Raw genomic sequence first — 16,637 nt, 5'->3', positions numbered from 1 at the left:
TATTTAACACTCCTACAGGCCATGCATACTACTGTATGTTGACGAGGCAACAGATTGAATTGTGCTTTGTGTTTGCGGTCAGGAGATGTAGGTTGGGGGTTGACTAGTGAACTTGCTCGGAGCTTTAGTTTTCTTAGCTTTAAATGATGCTGGTGAGGGCCTGGGCGTTGTCTGAGCTTTTTTGCTCTACCACTTGAGCTCATGGTTAATTGGAGATAAGAGTCTCATGGACTTTTCCTGCCCAGGCTGGCTTGAAATTGATTCTCAGATCACAGCCTGCTGTGTCACGCAGATGACGTGCATGAGTCACTGGTGCCAGGTGCCACATGGGTTTTGTAAGGCTGAAATGGCAGCATAGCAACCAAGAGCATGCACAGGACTCAAAAGCACCGAAGAAATGGAAGGGCTGGCTCGGGTTGTATGAAGCATGCAGTTTCATGTTGGAGGCTATAATATGCTATATTATATATTGGGAAATATTAAAGACTTTCAGTGGTGGTAAGCACCATGGGAGATGTCTGGGCTCTAATTTTAAACAACAGCTGAAACAACCAAAGCACAGTAGGATCTCAACTCATGAAAGCACAAAATGGACCAAATAAGCAGACAGAAGGAAAGACAGGCACCCAGCTTGTCAGAGTATTTCATTTTAGTGCCTGGGGATTCTCAGGACAGGGTTCTCCTTAGAACGAGTTGCACAGGTAGCTTCACTCTCCCCCCAGTCCCCATGCAAGGCAGAAGAGGTGTTCTCACCCCGACAGTCCGGCAGGTAGTAGCCTGTGCAGCATGTGGGGATCTGGACCACCAGGGCACATAGATTCCTGCAGCCTTCCAGGTTCTTCCTGTAGGGCTGCGGCAGGTTGTAGAGACACTTCTGCTTCTTACCCTAAAGGGAAAGTGGGCATGGTCCTGAGATGCTGTGCCTGGAGGTCCTGGCAAGGCCAGGACTCTAAGGCTCCTGTCTGCCCCTAGTGGATGATCTCAGCATTACACAGGTGGAAAAATGGGACTTTTTCAAGGTCACCTATCAAGGTCAAAGGTGAAGGGAAAAGAGGCAGATCTAGTATCCAGGGAAGAATTTCTCCAGAGTCTTAAGAAGGACTTTCTGTCCCCCAGAGCTGTTTGAAAATGGCATGGATTGCTGGAGATGGGGTGGACAGTTTGATATACAGAAATACTCAGCAAGGAAGATAGTGTTCTTGTTACAGGTGTCACTAGTGAAGTACAAAGAGCTTGAATTTAGGTTTGTTTGCCTTTTCCCCCCTTCTCCAGAGCTTGTGATCTAACAAAAGTCTTTGTAAACTGTGTTGAGCATATCCTCTACCACTGAGCTATACCTTCAGCCCAACAATAACAACAACAGTAGTATTTCATGAACTCTTACTATAAGTTAAACATTTGAATGTAAACATTTAAAGTTTTATTTTCCCTTAATAACCATGAATAGAAGGATTATTAGCTCTGTTTTAACAGAAGCAAAACTGAAAGATCATGCAACTTGCCAGAGATGATCAGAACTCAATTCCCTATCTCTGACTCTAAAATTCATTGGCTTAATGACAAATTTATATGGATTCGATCTTATTTCTGCTTCTTACTAGCTGTGTGCCCTTGGCCTGATTTCTTACCTTCTCTGAAATTCATGAGAAAATTGAGGTGACCCAATAGCTTCCTACAGGCATATATAGCGAGCAAGAGTACATTTTCTCTATCATATCATCATATCATTATCATCTAGCTCTCTATCATATCATCATATCATTATCATCTAGCTCTATCTGTATTGTCTATCCATACCAATGATCTATAGCACAATAACTAGAACTAGACAAGAGCCAGCATAATGTAGCCATCATTATAATTATACTCATCGTTGGCCTCTCTTCTAGCTCTATACTCCTATGACTTTTCTAGCAGTTTCTAGAAGAGGGGTAGAGGGTAATAGGTGACAGATTGCCTGGGCTAGGAATGTCTAGTGCTCATCCTACTGACATGGCTTTGGAAGAATAACAGTTTGCATTTATAAGATATATCTTTACCTCCTCCTACCCAGCATGCACACTCACACCCACGGAAGGCTGAGGCCTGATAAGGACACCTGCTCTGCATTTCCATTATTTGTGGCTGCATTTAAAATTACCTTTGGTTTGCTCCAGTTGGGGCATCTTGGTGTATTACTACAGCTCCCACAGTCACCCTAGTATGCAAGCACAGAGAGACATTTTAAGATACAATTTGAAAAAAATGCAAGAAAATGGCCTTGGCTAATGCCTGAATGGGTTGATTGAGATCTTAATCTTGATAAAGATTCTGATGACGATTATGAATATCAAAATGAACACACAACAACTTGGAGCATTCTGAAGCTCTGTGCTCTATAAGGGATGTCTTATGATAGGGTGAGATAGACACACTGTGGCCACAATTAGAAATGGGAATTTACGTATAGTTCCATTTCAAGTTGCTGGGATACTTTCGGATACCCATGCCCTTCTACCCTTTGACCCATAGCTTTAATTTTATTTACTTCTTCCTTTGGTCAGTAGTGGGGTCTGAACTTAGGGCCTTAGTGTTTTCCAGGAGTGGTGATATGCTACTTGAACCATTCCCTCAGCCCTTTTGCTTTGAAACTTTTTTGGGTGCGTGCTGGTGACTCACATATAATTCTAGCTACTTAGGAGGCTGAGATCTGAGGACCACAGTTCAAAACCAGCCCAAGTAAACACATCTGAGAATCTCTTTATTTCTAATTGACCAGCAAGAAGCTGGGAGGAGAGGGATGACTCAAGTGGTAGGGTACCAACTTTGAGGAGAAAAAAGCCAAGCAAGAGCGTGAGGCCCTTAGACTGAGCAGCAGTACTGGCACAGAGTACAAAAAAGAGTATTTTTCAGATAAGGCCTCAATTTTTTTCTCCAGGGTTAACTAGGATCACCATTCAATCCTCCTATTCTCTGATCTCTCACAATAGCTGAGATTGCCCGTGATGTTTAGTTTTAGAATGCATAAAGTATAGACTATTTCCAAATGTATGTAGAAGCTATAATAACCACTCCCGTGAGTGGATTACTGTGGGGGTCAGATGTGCATGGAGCCAACAGGACTGCTTCAAGGTGATGCTCAGTAACACTTCCTGGAGGAGTGGGTGAATGGGAAACTGATTAGTATCCGATAGGAGGAGCTAGCACAAAGCTCTATCAGTGCTGTGACCCAAAGGAATGGGTGAATGGATAAAGGTATGACAGGTAAGATTAGATTCAGCCATAGGAAATTGCCATTCTTCTAGGCCCTAAATTGTTGGTGATAAGTTTCATATTCTTTTTTTTTATTATTTCAATGAAAAGGCGATGTGCGGGGCATGTTACAGGTACATAAATAAGGTAATGAGTACATTTGTTTTTAAACACTGTTTTTATGTCCTTTTAAAAGGTGAGTTAGGAGCTCAGAACCTCCGGAATGAATACGTAGATGGATGGGTTAGAAAACGAGTGGTATGGACTTGAGTACCCAGTGTCTAAGAACTGCTTCCTTCATGAAGAAGTGAGATGGCGAGTGGTGGATAAGTAAGGACCTCAAAGCCTGTGTCAGGCCCTTGTGGATTCTGAGGTGGAAGCGCTCTGTTCCATAGGCTTTAGTTCTCCTAAGCCCTGTTCTCACTGAGGACCTGCCTTGGAACTTTTCCATGAGGGCCACACTGGATCGTAAGGGAGCCTTTGCCCCGGGTTTTCTTCCTGAGGCGGTGGTTTTAGGACTGACCAAAATGTCCAAGACAGTGAAGGTGTCACAGCGGCCCCCCAAGGTGGGGTCCATCAGGAGACAGTCAATGCCATAGGCCACGCCCACGTCAAACTGGAGCCCCCGCTGCACGATCCTACAACCTTGATCATTTAGAAGGAGCTCACCCTGAGAGGGAGAAAGAGTGTCAGAGGTCAGAGAGCATTCCTGTCAGACTTTCCAAGCCACAAGATCCAGAAAGAACAAAACGACACGAATCCCATCCCCTAAACCTGGAGCCACAGGAACCTGTTCTCCAAGCCCACAAGGATTCTTGCTTCTCACTCTGAGGGCTGGCTGGCTGGCTGGTCAGGGTTTATCCCTGTTTTCTTAGCAGTTGTGTAATGAGGAAGTGGCTTACTGTTCATGGATGTCTGGATCCCTCCCCCCACATCCCTCCCTCTCTCTACCCTCCCTGGCCCATGACTCACAGTGTTATTACCAGATCCACACATCACTCTTAGCTCAGAACCTTGCAAGGTCTTCCAGGAATCTGATCTCGGGAGATCTGCAGCTAAAGCCTGTAGGAGAAATGATGCCCCAATAACACCCCCTCCACTCATTTGGGCTCAGAGAGGAGCTTTGCTAACAAATCGACTTCCCAAGCAAGTTCTCCGAATCCTGTACAAAATCACAGCATAAAACGAAAGTACATAGTTGTGAGCTAAAGAAAGAATGACTATGGATGCTAGAGGGTAGAAACTCCTCCCAGAGAGAGCATCTGCCAGCCCTTCCACCTCATCCATGCCTGGGCATCCTAGAAGATACTGCTTGGCATATAAAGGGTGATGGTTTAGCTGGGAAATAGCCTAGGTGGTACTCAGGGGCTAAGCTGTGCCCCTCAGAAAATGATGTAGACTTCTCCAGACCTCAAAGTGATCTTCCTTGGAAATCAGGTCATTGCATGTGTCATTAGGGAAGATGAATTCATCCTGGAGCGGGACAGCTTTTTAATCTAATATAAACATCCTTCTAAGGCATGCAGGGAGAAGACGGGAGGGATGTAGCCATAAATCAAGGAATGCTAATGCTTGCTTGAAACCATCAGGAACTGGGAGAGAAGAGAGAACAGATTATCTCCTTCAGAACTGAGAGGGAACCGCCTTGCTGGACCTTTGCTAGCATCTCAGCCTTTAGAACTAGGAAAGGATCCATTTCTGCCATTTCAAGACATTCAGATTGTAGTAATTTGTGATGTAGTTCTGGGTGTCCTGAATGAAGTTAAGCATTGGCTTTCTTTGAGCGAATGGCTTCTGCCCTGGAGAAACCTGAATCCTGGTAGAGGACTAGTGTCTGATACCATATACTCTAGCTTTTCTAATACAGATGATTGAGTCAGGAAATCAGTAGCTGATCACTTCAAGATTAACCAGGCATTTGCTTAGTAATTCTGGAGCTAGGAATGAGACAGTCTAGCTCAAAAACCTTACCACCCACTTGTCCTTTTGTTGTGCAAAGGAAAAGAAGGCTACTGTATAGTAAAAGAAAAATACTGTCTTGGTATTGGGCATTGATCCAGCAAATAGAACTGGCTCTGGTGTGCTACAGAGTGCAGTGAACCATGGCCAGTCAGAAGAGGATGCAGGGGATAGCCCATCCTGGTTCTGAAGACACATTAATAATTGCTGGGCTTCCGAGGCTCAGTGCTGCACTGTGTCACCTCTGGTACATTCTCCTGCTGTCTTGTGCATGCAAACTAAATACCTTGGCATCTCGGATCACGTGGAACTTCAAATACTCTCTCAACTTGTCCTTGTTGACCGGGTTGAATAGGAATTCCTGTTGCTTAGCAGGTAGGGCTTGGAGAGCCTGGTCTGTGGGCCAGAACAATGTGACCGGGATGTGGATAGGGTCAGTGATGATACTCAGCAAGCCTGAGTCCTGAAATGCAAGAAGTGAGGCCCTCACTGGTATGGGCATACACTGTGTGCAAGTCCCTACCATGGGGGCACAGGGTCTTTCTGAGTAATCCCTCTGTGTCCCATCCATGGTCTGGACTCTTGATAGTGCTGAAGTTGCACAACCAGAAACTAGAGGACCGTCATTCTCCAACCATTCTTACTCAGGTTTTTTTTTTCTTTTTTTTTTTTTTTTAGAAGACACACCAGGAAGCCCAACTCTTAGGCTTTTGTTAATAGGAAAATACATTGCAGTGAGTAAAATTGGGCCAGAAGTATTCTAGCTTGACAAAGCATACAACATTGTGTGTGTGTGTGTGTGTGGGCATGCGTGCATGTATGCATGTATTCACTAGCATGTGAACTCAGGGTCTCATTCTCTCTCTCGGCTTTTTAAAGTCAAGGATGGTGTACTGTTACTTGAGCTATACTTCTACTGCTGGGTTTTTGGTGGTTAGTTGGAGATAAGAGTCTCACAGCCACAATTGGATTTCATGATTCTCAAATCTCAGCTTTCTGCATAGCTAGGATTACTAACTGGTGTAAGCCACCAGTGCTTGGTGAACATTGTGAGAATAGAGACAGAAAATGACATTGTACTCCAGAAAATTAGGACTTCCTCACACAACAACTGGCAGACATACATACAAATAAGCCCAGTAAGGCAAATTTCTTGAAGGCAACTTGTCAGCCATCTTCCCCTTTTGTTTTTACCTGTATTAATTTAGTGAATCTGTGGTAGCCATGGTTGATTGCCACTGTGGTGATATTTTGCTGCAAAGACAAGAATGGACATAAAAGCTATTCTCAGACTATTTAACTCAACAGAAATTCAACTAAATACAGTGAAGCTGTATCATGGGTAGAGGAGTAAACCAATCCCATGGTTCTTCTGTTCAGGCTTTTCTGCATTACAGAGGCTCAAAGGCTAAGTACTACAGTGCTCGGACTTTCTTGTAGCTACAGCCCACCCATGATACAGGGGACATCAAGCAGAAGTGCAGGACAAGATTCGCTAGTGGAAAGGAACACCACAAAGTGCTTGCTGGTGACTGTTGGCGGGGACAGTAGACCTGAAACACAGCAGTGACAACATGTGTTCTGCAGTCTCTAGGGCCCTGGGGAGGAGGCAGGAGAGGTAGAATCTACATGGCTGTTGTAGCCAGAAAGGTCCCATAGGGCCACTGAGGCTCTCCCTGTAGACTTCCCTGAGCTGCACTGCTCTGACTTGTGTAGTCTCTAAGATCAGCGTTGAAGTAATTCAGAGGCTCCTTTTATTTAAGGAATAGTGGATTATGAATTCTATAATGAAGGATCCTAGGGAATACGTACACAAAGTTAAATTCTTTTCTATCCATTGAGTTTTATTCCAGGTTTAGTTTTAACCACTTCTAATATATTTGTCTATCTCCTATGCATCAATAAAAGTCATCTTTTCTCCCTTCTCTCTGGAACATCTGCCCTTATAGACATGAAGTAAATACTTGTACAATTATTTACTTTATCATCTATATCAGGCATTTTACTATGTTTCCCTAGGTTGGCCTTGAACTTCTGGACTCAAGAGATTTTCTTGCTACCCCCTCCTAAGTAGCTGGGACTGTAGACATATGTCACTTGTATTTGGCTAAAAGTAAAGTATTGGCTTAAAACACATTTGCTTACTATGGACTTATAATAATATATCCTAGGCTTTGGATGACAGCTTAAGGTTGTAGCTTCCAAGGCTTACAAAACTTATAATGAAGTTACAGTGATTCCATGTGATAGCTCAAGGTCAGAATGGAGACAGTCAGGGAAGCGTTTACCTACCACAATCCTTCCTGAGGTGTCTCTGGGGGTGATGATCAAGTTTTGAGGAGACAGCAATTTGTCTATGATATGGATAACCCCATTGGTACTGATGATGTTGCTGGATATGATCTTAGCCTTATTGTTTATGTACACTGTATCCTAAAGTCACCCAAAAGAGAAAAAACTTAAATGAGCAAGGGAAATGCACGAAATCACTTCCCACAGGATGCCTGGCTTATATGTCAGACCATCAGGGCCAGAGTTTATGGATCCCAGTTACCTGAGCATATTATTATATATGTATATAAATATGCATAATAAATATAATATGTAATACATGTTATACAACTACATATATATAATTATTAACTCAATGCTCTGGGGAAAAGGAAGAGAGGAAGGACTAAGGAAGTGCCACCTTCCTGAGGTCACTGATCTTACCTGGGAGACAGAGATGATAATTGACTCTCCTTGAAGAGAAGTAACATGTGAGATGGATTTCAGGTTTTCCAGGAGTAGCTGTTGGCAGGCAACCACGTGATACCGAAGAATCTGGGACATCACACCCTGTTGGTGCCAATCCTTGATCTGGAATACCAATAGGGATTTGGGTGTGGAGCGGGAGCTCTTTGCTCCAATCTTCTCTCTTCTCCTCCCCTCCATTTTCTCCCTGCTTCTTTCTCCATTCACGTTCCAGGAAGTGGGCATCATGCCTGGCTTATAGTAGGGGTTTAAGGAGAGGCCATTCAGGCAAAGGGTTGGATGGTTCTGGTTCCTTGTGAGTTTCCACTGGCGAATGTCAGTGTGGAAGGAATGTGATGGTTCTTCTGGTCCAGTTCCATGATAGTGGTCCCAAGGACCCCCACAACCCTACACTGTCTTCCTTAAAGGAAGACTTTTCTTGGGAATCATATGGCAAAAGACGGTATAGCCTGTCCCCTTCTTGGAAGAGGTGGCAGGATCTCTTAAGCCATTGGTACCTCTCCATTTGGCATCAATCCCCAGCACACACTAATGATCACAAACTCAGTGTAATAAAAATGTACACATTTCTCAGTTTCAGGATGGCCCTTTTGTAGCTTTGAAGCCACCATCCAATGTTAAATGATTTCTGACATTATTTTTGTGTCTCTACTTTGCTGGTGTGCAAACTCTACTTGTGAGGAGCAGGAGACACAGTAGGTAAGAGCAAACCCTTGCTAGGCCACCAGTAGTCTGTAGCTTCGGGAAGTTGTCTCCTCTGATGTCCTCTGCCATGGAACTGGGATAACAGTAGCCCTCAACTCAGAGCTGCTGTGAGGACTAAATGAATTCATCAAGACCAGGCCCCCAGAATGGTTCCTGCATACCCACTAAATGTTAGCTGTCATGATCACTTCTGCTAATGATGCACAAGATGCCTTGGTGTACCATAAAGGCTCTGCTAAGTCTAGCAAGACAAGAGCCTATTTGCCATCCATCCATCCATCCATCCATCCATCCATCATTCTTTTCTTATTTGGTCTATGGGAAGTTTGGATTGCTTGAAACTTGCCAGTCTTCTCCTGCCATGTTTAGACATGTCCTTTAGAAGTTCTCTGGTCTGTGTTAACTTAAATTCACCAGCTATTGCCCTTGATAGGGGTCCCTGTGCTGACAGGCAGCTGCTTCCATCATTGCCCATCCTAAATCTCTTCTCCATGACTGGTTCCAGGGCAAGGTCCTCAAGCCTTCCCACATGTTCCCAGCCTCAGGCTTACCCGGGGCTCCTCGTTGAAGGAAGGAGTTGAAGGTGCAAAGACTGTGAAGGGACCAGGCCCAGTCAGTTCATAGACAGCATGTTCCTGCATTGTGGGGGGATAGGGGAGGGAGGAGCCACACATCACATATTGTACAGAGAGAGATGGGGCAGAGGATCCTTTTCCTTGTACAGATGCAAGCAGGGCTCAAGACATGTTAGTCAGATCATGGTGGATGAAGGAGGCCTGGGTCTTAGTCTTAGATCCAAATTAAACTCACATCCTCTGCCATGAAAATCCTATTTGTTATTTTCTAGTTGCAAAACCAATACCCATTTGTTGCATTAAAGATCTGGAAAGTAGTGACATACACAAAAATTATAACTACCCCCATCATCCAGATAGCCAGAGGTGGCTTCTATTATCTTTAAATAAATAAATGATATATATTACATATACACAAAGAAACCTTCATTGCTCCAGGCAGACAAGAGACATAGGGGCTGGGAGTTTGGCCTAGTGGTAGAGTGCTTGCCTAGCATGCACCAAGACCCAAGTTCCATTCCTTGGTACTATATCCATAGAAAAGCAGCAGTGGTGCTGTGGCTCACGTGGTAGAGCACTAGTGTTCAGGCCCAAGCACAGTGTTCAGGCCCTGAGTTCAGTCCCCAGGACTGGAAAAAAAAGAAACATTACATATAATATGTGCAATATAGTTATGTACAGTGTGATATTGGTTCAGGTACCCGGGCTTGGATTCAGGCCCTTATTCTCTGCTTTGGATTTTTAGTTCAAGGCTGGTGCTCTGCCATTTGAGCTGTACCTCCACTTTTCGCTTTTTGCTTGTTAATTGTGATAAATCCTGGGCTGGCTTCAATACGTAGTCCTTGGATCTCAGCTTTCTGAGTAGCTAGGATTACAGTCGTGAGCCACTAGTGCCCAATTTCTCTTTGTTTTACACAATTGAGACAACTGTACAGACAAAATCAGTTCATTTAACTGTTATATTTGACTTGAAATGTAAAGATTATATGATTACTTCTTGTAGCATTTTATGACTATCCTTCTAATTTTTTGATATTTTTTATTGTAATTAATAAAAGGGTTACATGATATTTGCCAGATAGAAGGTGCATTAATTCACATACATTGATACCCTTTCACATGTCTTGGTCCCCATTTCCCTCCCCCCACCCTCACCCCTCATCTTGTTTTCCCCCCTTCCCTATCCAATTTCAAATAACCAAATACAAATATATCCTATATATAAGATAATGAAGTGAAATACTGTAACAATATGAGATAATCAAGGGACAGCAAAAGAGATGAGAGATAACATAGTACCTTAAGGACAACAATCATTCATTATATGGCTTTTGTTTCTATATCCTAGAGGTCCTTTCAATTAGCATCATACTATATGGCCTTATGTATCAAGGTTTTGCTCTATTGCAAATCTCTGCTAGGAGAGCCCAAGGTTTCTACTCATTATGACAAATGAGGGAAACCATTGAGCCTAAGTTCCTTTGAGTCTGGCTTACTTCACTTAATATGATTTTTTCTAAGTCTTTCCATTTCCTTACAAATGGGGCGATGTCATTCTTTCTGACTGCAACATAGCATTCCATTGTGTATAAATACCATATCTTGTTGATCCATTCATCAACTGAGGGACATCTAGGTTGATTTCATATCTTTGCTATGGTAAATAGTGCTGCAATGAACATTGTTGTGCTAGTGGATTTAGAATGTCCTTGTTGCTGGGTCATAGGGGAGCTCTATGTTCTATAATTTTTAATATTTTATTCTTCAATATATCTGGGATTATCCATATATACAATGTATAAAAAATTTGTGTTTTCCACTCAAGTATTAACCAGTTGTCCCAGTGATGTTTCTTGTCTGCCCTGGAGTGATGAGAGTTTCTTCATATCCAGCTATGTATCACTGAACTACAGGGTATGTTCTGAGAAATGTGTTGTTAGGTGATTTTTGTCATTGTGTGAATATCATATCGTGAACTTACATGCTGGAGGTGTGTCCAGCCTACTGCATATGTGGGCTATATGGTCTAGCCTCTGGCTTCCAGGCTATAAACCTGCAGAGTGGGTGTACCCAATACTATAGGCAACTGTCATGCAATAGTTAGTATTTATGAATCAGAGCATAGAGAAAGCCTGGTTAAAAATATTATAAAAGATTTGAAGCAGAGTGTGGTGGCTCACGCCTATAATCCTAACTACTCAGGAGGCTGAGATCTGAGGACCCAGGTTCAAAGCCAGCCCTGCCACAAAAAGACCTGAGTCTCTTATCTACAATTAACCTCTAGAAAATAGGAAGTAGGGCTTGGCTGAAGAGTAGGGTGGTAGTCGAGCTGAAGAGCTCAGGGACAGCGCCCAGGCCAAGTTCAAGCCTCAAGACCCACAAAAAAGATTTGAAAATGGTCTATTTAAGCTTTATTTTTGTGATAACACAGTTTACAATAGAAACATGTACAGCTCTATAAGTATTTTCTGTCATATATGCTTCTCCTGAGGAGAAACTGAGTTTTGAACTCAGGGCCTCATGTTCTCTAGGCTAGTGCTCTACCCTTTCTGCCTTTGTTAATTCTTGAGCCTGGGCTGGTCTCAGATCATGATCCCATCTCTGCTTCCTGAGTAGCTGGGGTTATAGGTATGAGTCGCTTACCTTGCCTTCCCTGTAGTATGTTCTTATTCTGTAAGATTTCCTTAAGTTTATTGTTTTTAAGCATTTATGTAAAAACTGGAGGCACAGCCAGATATTAGCATAGACTTTTTCTGTGGCATGAGACTCAACTTACAGCAAGGCAGACCCTCGTGTCCTTACCTGCAACTGGAAGAAATACTGGGATGTTTTCGAGTCCTTGGGAAGTTCCTGGAAACAAGGATCACAAACACACATCATACACACATCATATATATACATACATCACAACATCATAATAACCTCTGCCCCCCCCCAGCAATTGAAGCTGTAATAATGCTTTGGTACTGTTGTATACCAATTCCTTTCTGGACCTCATAGTGCATTCTTAGAACAACCTGGAAGGGTTGCCACCATTGTTTTCATTCACAGATTGAAAAAGAGACTCAGAGCTGACATCAAATGTTCGAAGGCCCACCCACCACCTGGCAGCACTGAAGGGAAACCCAGAGCTTTGTGCCTTCAGAACAGTGGGTAGATCTTAAACAGCCCCCTTCCCCAGGTCAGGTGAGCTCCTGAGGAGACAACAGTCACATATAAAACCTCCTACTGAGCCAGGCATTGGTGGCTCACGCCTGTAATCCTAGCTATTCAGGAGGCTGAGACATGAGGCTCACAGTTCAAAGCCAGCTTAGGTCAGTGAGACTCTTACCTCCAATAAGCCATCAGGAAACCAGAAGTGGCACTGTGGCTCAAAGTGTAGAGCACTAGCCTTGAACAAAAAAAGCTCTGGGACGGCGACCAGGCCCTGACTTCAGGCTCTAGGGCTGGCAAATGAACAAAGAAAAAGCCCCCAAACAACATAAAACAAAACAACAACCTCCCCCCACAGCAACAACAGCAGCAAAAAACACCTAGCAATTTTAGAGAGCTTTACATTTACCTGGTAGATGTTGCCTCGGCAGGTGATTCCATCCCCAGTGTAGTTCATCTTGCAAGTACACGTCCTCTCTTCTCCTCCAGTGTGATTACACACAGCAAACGGGCTGCAGCCACCATTTTTCTGGGCAAATGGCCAAGGGGTTGGGGGAGAGAGGGTCAGGCAGACCAGTAATTGTGACAGCTTTGGCAAGTTAGTTCTGGATTGGAATTTATTTATTTTTGAGGGCTGGGCTTAGTAGCTCAGTGGCAGAGTGCTTGCTCAGCACATCCAAGTTCCTGGGTTCCTGTACCAGCAGTGCGTACACACACACACACACACACACACACACACACATCCATGGAGAAAGATAGGCTACCAAAAATGGGTCCTTCCTTGTCCTATCTTACTGATGACCCCAGTCTCATCCCAAGGCTTGGACATTCTGGTTACCTCTCACCCTGTGGACACTACCTCCAGCTTATTCTGTTTGCCCAACTTCTGATGACATGGTCTACCTTTGCTTGTGCTCACAGACCCTTCTCTGAGCTTTCTGATACCCTTCTTACTAAGGTGTGTGTGGGGGGGGGCTGTGAGGGGGTACATGCCTGCCTCCTGCAAGCACGGCTTGCCTACCCACAACCCCACACTGCAGTGTCTATATTCGTACCATGAGATGTTAGTTTCAAGTCACTGAGTTCTTAGAGCCTAGGCAGTGCCTGGTAGTTCACAGGCATTCATTCACCTGGTGCTATACAGAAATGCATATGAGTCTCTGTTAAGGGAGAAAAAAACCCTAACAACTAACTCTGAATAGACAGCAAGTAATTAATGGTAAAAGAACTATGTGAAACTGATGGCTGCGTGCCTCCCCTTGCTGGGCTATGGTATATTAGAGACCTGGCTTCTCCAGGGTCATCTGTCCAAAACCTCTCAGGGAAAGAGGTCTCAAGAAGCGTAAGTAGGACTATAAATCAGAACCAGGAGCAAGCTAGATGGTTGCCTGGTTTGATCACATCCACTGCTTTACATTCTTATTGTTAAACACTTTGGTGTGATGATGCATGTCTATAATCCCAGTTATTGGGAGGGTTGCCATGTGAGGTCAGCTCAGATAGAGCAAAAGACTCGACCTGGATACAAAAAAATCCTAAAAGCAAAAAGTCTTGTCTTCATGCTTCACACACATGATGTCCTGAATCCAAACCCTCTTTGCCTGCAATACCTGAAGTTCTCACAGGCTCATGAATCCTTCAAACTAGCTGCCTTTGGAGTATTCTGATCTTCTGTCTGGAGTGGGGAGGGCATGTTTTTTTTTCTTCCCCAAGGAAAACAGGACAGTTTCTTTCTGTCCCTTCCTAATTCTGGTTTCTGTGCTTGGGCTCACACAGAAACCCTTTGATTATGTGGGCATCTTCCAGATGTTGATGGCTGCCTCTGCCCCCAAAGCTGCTTCATTGCTCTTTCGAAGGAAAGACAAGAGGCAGAATTCAAGATGCGTGTCTCCCGCATGCAGGACTAGCAGAAGCTGTCCTGTCTGTTTCTCTCCAACATGACAGTGGGCCATGAGAGAGAAGCAAGTTTCCTGGCCCAGAAGCTGGTGGGAGACATCCCAGGGCCAGTCCCTCAACACAGCACCCCCTAGAGGGTGGGGTGGGCGGTGGTGCACCAAAGCCAGCCTGAGGCATACTCACGAATAAGCAGACGTTGATATGTGTGCAGACCTTCCCGTCTCCTGTGTACCTAGGCAGGCAGTTACAGACAGCCTGTGCAGGAGCAGAAACATAGGGGTCGGCTTACAGATAGGGTGGCCCTGGCTTCAGTGGCTAGCTAGCTGTGATGCTCAAGTTCTGCCACGTCAGAGGAGACTACCTTGGCTCTTGGTCCTGTCTAGTTTAGAGTGGCAATCAGCTTTCCAGTTCATACAGAAGAGCCTCTCAGGCTGCAGCAGAGGTTCTGATCTGCTGACATTGTGCTAGAACTTGAACTCATCAGTAGGGCCCCTCAGGGCCACAGAGAAAGATTTCCATTGATCTCCCTTCTTTATTCCTTCATCATGGACCTGGGTACCAGAGCTCTTATGGATTTGCCCCATCCCTGCAGGTTCAGTTTGAAATAATGCCACAGAAATGGTCTGTCTGTCTGTCTTTTCTTGTGTATATACGGGTCCCCACATGTGCATATACATGGGCACAGACAGACAATTTTTTAAGACAAATATTTTTCCCCTTACTTTTGGGTATTGTGAGTCCTTGCTTGACCTTTTCAGAAAATGAAGCACTGAAGCTCAGCGTGGACTTTTTTGCCTGGCTGTTTTGTATGTTCTCCATGTGACAGACTAAGAGTATAGGATTCTGGGACTCCTGTGTCTTGTCTCCCCATCACCCCCATCCTCTGATGCTGGGGTCCCCTTTTACTTTTTCCTGAGGGGCACTCACGACTCTGGTATGATTTGCAGAGGCTGGAAATAGGAGTTTCTGCTGTCATTTGCATAAGCCAGAGCCTCAAGCTAAGGAAAAACAGGTGGGATCTAGGCATTGGAGAACTGGAAGAAAAGAGGTCATTTCCAGGAAATTCTAGGTGCTTCTGGGATTATCTGGAGTTTGCAGATGTTTACCTTTCCCCACTACAGGGAGGGGCCTTCTCTGAGGGTCCTTTGTCCCCCTCATTTCCCCACATCCCCCAAGATTGGGGGCTTTCATCATTTTCCCAAAGTATGTGTGACCATAGCTGTTAGCCCTTTTGTCTGAGGTGTGTGTCTTAAGACCCAGGAATTCTCTCCCAGGAAACTCAGGAAGGGGAGCTTACCTGGTTGGGTCCCGTCTGTGTACACTCGGCGTTCTTGTCACAGCCACCATGGTTCTCTAAGCATGGGTTGATTTCTTTGGAACAAAAGCCAACGTCTGTCATAAGCATCAAACCTTACTTCCAATCTAAGATGTCTAGAGGGGCTCACTAGAGACCTGAGGTTGCTTGGTTAGCTGGCTAACAGCAGCAGGTACCACAGTGCAGTTCTCTTTTCTAACTCTTCAGAGGCAGAACTAACTCAGTGGAGATGGTATCAGAAAAAAAAAATACCAGAAGACCTGGTCTGTCTGCAGGCTCAAGTCTGACTCTTAGTGGAATGTACATGGGTGTTCGCAGATAGGACTTTGGGTAATTGAATGTTGGAGTTCAATCTACCAGTGGGAGACAGGAATGAAAACTGTGTGTGTATGTGCGCACATGCACATGTACAAGTCTGCAAACTGGTACTGGAACTTGAATTCAGGGCTTTGGTGTTGTCTATTAGCATTTTGGTTCAAGTCTATACCTCTTAGCTGCACCACTACTTCTAGTTTTTTACTGGTGAATTGGAGAGAAGAATGTCTTGGCTTTGACTGCCAGAGGCTGGCTTTGAACCATGATCCTCAGATCTCAGCCTCCTGCATAGATAAGAATACAGGTGGGAGCCACTGGTGCTCATCAAAATATCATTTGTAATCTTCACAGTATAGATTAATTCAGAGAAGAGTCATCAATAGATGGCAGGCTTAAGGATATTTTGATGAGAACCAAGACATTTCCTTGGTGGTAAGGCCCCTCTGGCCACTGGTGACTCTAAATGTGATTCTCAGTCCTAGGCTAGGCCCTGAACAGGTGTGAACCACCTGTGTCTGTCTTCACTATAATTTTTTTATTAAAAGATTTTATTAACACTGAATTTTTTCATCATATTTCAAATGTCAAGTTTAACAAGCAAGTATTCAAGAATGGAATCTCTGTATGCAATTACTGGCACATAAATTTAAGAACAAAATTAAAATTAAGCTGAGAGTTTGTCATAGTTATGTATCGATCTGTATATCAGTATGTCTATAGAATATATACTA

General features: G+C 44.1%; 1 protein-coding gene across 1 annotated transcript in view; it reads right to left on the bottom strand.

Annotated features, from left to right (window-relative positions):
* Positions 1–16,637, bottom strand: part of Stab2 (stabilin 2) — a 139,527-nt gene that overhangs the window by 26,890 nt on the left and 96,000 nt on the right. Inside the window, exons 43-55 of the mRNA XM_090353973.1 lie at positions 15,574–15,647; positions 14,460–14,531; positions 12,790–12,909; positions 12,030–12,077; positions 9,204–9,287; positions 7,906–8,052; positions 7,483–7,623; positions 6,385–6,444; positions 5,477–5,653; positions 4,204–4,293; positions 3,755–3,901; positions 2,141–2,197; positions 754–886 (exon numbers count right to left, since the gene is read on the bottom strand). Coding sequence (XP_090210099.1) covers positions 754–886; positions 2,141–2,197; positions 3,755–3,901; positions 4,204–4,293; positions 5,477–5,653; positions 6,385–6,444; positions 7,483–7,623; positions 7,906–8,052; positions 9,204–9,287; positions 12,030–12,077; positions 12,790–12,909; positions 14,460–14,531; positions 15,574–15,647 — 1,350 coding nt within the window. The remainder of the gene's footprint in view (positions 1–753; positions 887–2,140; positions 2,198–3,754; positions 3,902–4,203; positions 4,294–5,476; positions 5,654–6,384; positions 6,445–7,482; positions 7,624–7,905; positions 8,053–9,203; positions 9,288–12,029; positions 12,078–12,789; positions 12,910–14,459; positions 14,532–15,573; positions 15,648–16,637) is intronic.

This window comes from Megascapheus bottae, chromosome 2 (genome assembly GCF_031878675.1).
Source record: "Megascapheus bottae isolate mThoBot1 chromosome 2, mThoBot2.hap1, whole genome shotgun sequence".
Classification (NCBI taxonomy): domain Eukaryota; kingdom Metazoa; phylum Chordata; class Mammalia; order Rodentia; family Geomyidae; genus Megascapheus; species Megascapheus bottae.
This window is presented reverse-complemented; position numbering and strand designations above follow the sequence as displayed.